This window comes from Poecilia reticulata, linkage group LG21 (genome assembly GCF_000633615.1).
Source record: "Poecilia reticulata strain Guanapo linkage group LG21, Guppy_female_1.0+MT, whole genome shotgun sequence".
Classification (NCBI taxonomy): domain Eukaryota; kingdom Metazoa; phylum Chordata; class Actinopteri; order Cyprinodontiformes; family Poeciliidae; genus Poecilia; species Poecilia reticulata.
In genome coordinates, this window is record NC_024351.1 from 23552307 (window position 1) to 23554869 (window position 2563).

Consider the following 2563-nt stretch of genomic DNA (forward strand, 5'->3'; position numbering starts at 1 on the left):
ATATATATACACACAACAGTTGGTTTCATGTCTGTTGGGATTACAGCACTCATGCCTCCGATTTGGTGCTTAGGATCCAGGGATCTGCACACAGCAGCTTTTAAGGGGATTTGGCAATAGAAAGCAGAAGTCATTGTCTAAATCAGAACAGTTGGAATAAAACAAAGATAGATAATCCAAGCTGCTCCAAATGAGGCTCCTGGGTTACATCTGCACCCTTTTCATAACACTGATGTAAATGAGAGGTCAGTGGATCTTTATAAATAAACAGTTGTATCCTGTTTTTCTAGGGCCTGCTGTCCCAGTTGGAGTGGATGTTCAGGTTGAAAGCCTGGATGCGATTTCAGAGGTTGATATGGTATGTAATTGTGAAATAGCTCTCTGCACTTTGTTCCTATTTGAAGCAACGATGAAAAGCAATTTTTCATTTCCTTTCATAAGGATTTCACTATGACCTTGTATCTGAGGCACTATTGGAAAGACGATCGTTTGTCATTTAAAAGCAACACCAACCAGAGCATGACCTTCGATGGCCGCCTGGTGAAGAAGATTTGGGTACCTGACATGTTTTTTGTCCATTCTAAGAAGTCGTTCACACATGACACAACTACAGACAACGTCATGCTGCGAGTGTACCCCGACGGCAAAGTCCTTTACAGCCTCAGGTAATCCATTGTTGTATTTTTAACTCTAATTTATTACTGGGACAGTTTAGTTTAATAATGTCAGTTAGTGGGACTGACTGTTTTTCAGTATGCTAATATCAGAGCCACATATTGACAGATTAATCAAAAATGATCCCTCTTTTGGAAACAAAACACAACAAATGTGTGTTTTTCTAATGAATCCCCCTGCACTCCACTCTATAGATGACATTTGAAACATTAAAAACAGTCTTGTTGCATTTTTCATAACTGACTGACAATAAAAATGTGGTAACACTTTATTTGAAGGGGTGTGCATAAGACTGACATGACACTGCCATAAACATGACATAACACCTGTCATGAACATGAACAAGTCTTTATGAATGTTTATGACAGTTGTCATGAAGTGCCGTTCAGTAAATAATGACACTTTTAGTACAAAGTTGGCACTTTTAATGGACTTTTAAAACTTTGCATTAAAAGTGTCATTATTTACCAAATGACACTTCATGATGACTATCATAGACATTCATAAAGACTCGTTCATGTTCATGACAGGTGTCATGTCATGTTTATGACTGTGTCATGTCAGTCTTATTCACACTCCTTCAAATAAAGTGTTACCAAAAATGTTTACACATTTAGTGGAAGACTTTATGAGACCAAGACTTTATGAGACCAAAAGAAGCAAGTCTGTGAAGTAAAGCACTCTGGCAGACGTATGGGATCTGGTTGCATTACCATGTTACAAGAATTGGGAATAAAATGGTTTGACGTCTTCAATAAAAATTAGAGTGCAAAATATTTGCTGCTTCATTGTTGACTTGGAAATTAAAAGTAGAAGAATAACTTGGTGTAGATTGTTATCCAGCACAAGACTAACATAAGTACAATGCTACATGGTTTCTTCTCTTGTTATTCATCTCTTCATCCAAACGGTTTTCCTCGGTTGTGATCATGAACTGGGTGTTTCAGGCTGAAACATGTGAGGACAATCACATCAGTATTGATCGTAGAATGATGAACTATTGAATGAATCAACTTCCCCAACCCTGTGAGTTAATTAACTGTAGTTATCAAACGGAACAAAGGGTTTCTAGCTGGAACTCATCAGACTGAGCATTGAGTCATTGAATTGCTACGTTTACAACTCTTGGACCAGCATGTGGTGACAGCAGGCAATCGCCTGGGCTGCATCACTGATTTTACAGCAATCCTACACACATCATGCATGTAGAGACGGTGAGAGAGGAAAAACTCCCCCTTAACATGAAAAAACCTCAGCAGAACCAGAAGCTAGCTCAGTGTTAGCTGCCATCTGCTTGCCATAAACAATTGGGGGTTTGAGAAGACAGAGCACCGATCCAGGAGTTCTTCTATTAGAGAAAAGTAAGAAGTTAACGGCTACAGTTTATGTTCCTTTTCAAGTAAAGGCCACACAGGTACACCCACTAGAGAATGAAACAAACACACCCAGTATAACACTTTCATTCTATTGGCTGAGAGGTTGCTAGGCGACAGTACATTTTTGTTCCAAGACAAAGTACCGTTTCCTTGGTACTTTTTCTTGGTACCAAGAGAGGTTTGCAAGCAGAGATTTGATCCGAGCAGAGACGAGTTTTGAGTGCGAGGAGAAAGGTTTGAGAGAGCACAGTGAATGTTTGGAAGAGAGCAGAAGTTTTGAGTACAAGCATTACAAGTTTTGAGAACAAAAGACATGAAGACCTGCTTTCAGACTGAAAATGCATGCTCTCGAAATATGGCAGAAAAATTACCCCATACACAGCATCCGAAACAAGACGAAACTGCTGTCCAAAAAAACCATCCATCCATCCATCCATCCATCCATCCATCCATCCATCCATCCATCCATCCATCCATCCATCCATCCATCCATCCATCCATCCATCCATCCA

The 2563-nt window shown here is 39.6% G+C and overlaps 1 protein-coding gene across 3 annotated transcripts in view; it reads left to right on the forward strand.

The window, feature by feature from the left end:
- Positions 1 to 2563, forward strand: part of LOC103457991 (gamma-aminobutyric acid receptor subunit rho-1) — a 26139-nt gene that overhangs the window by 14380 nt on the left and 9196 nt on the right. For all 3 annotated transcript variants that reach the window (XM_008398502.2, XM_008398501.2, XM_008398504.1), the window contains 2 exons: positions 291 to 358; positions 442 to 665. In XM_008398502.2, coding sequence (XP_008396724.1) covers positions 291 to 358; positions 442 to 665 — 292 coding nt within the window. The remainder of the gene's footprint in view (positions 1 to 290; positions 359 to 441; positions 666 to 2563) is intronic.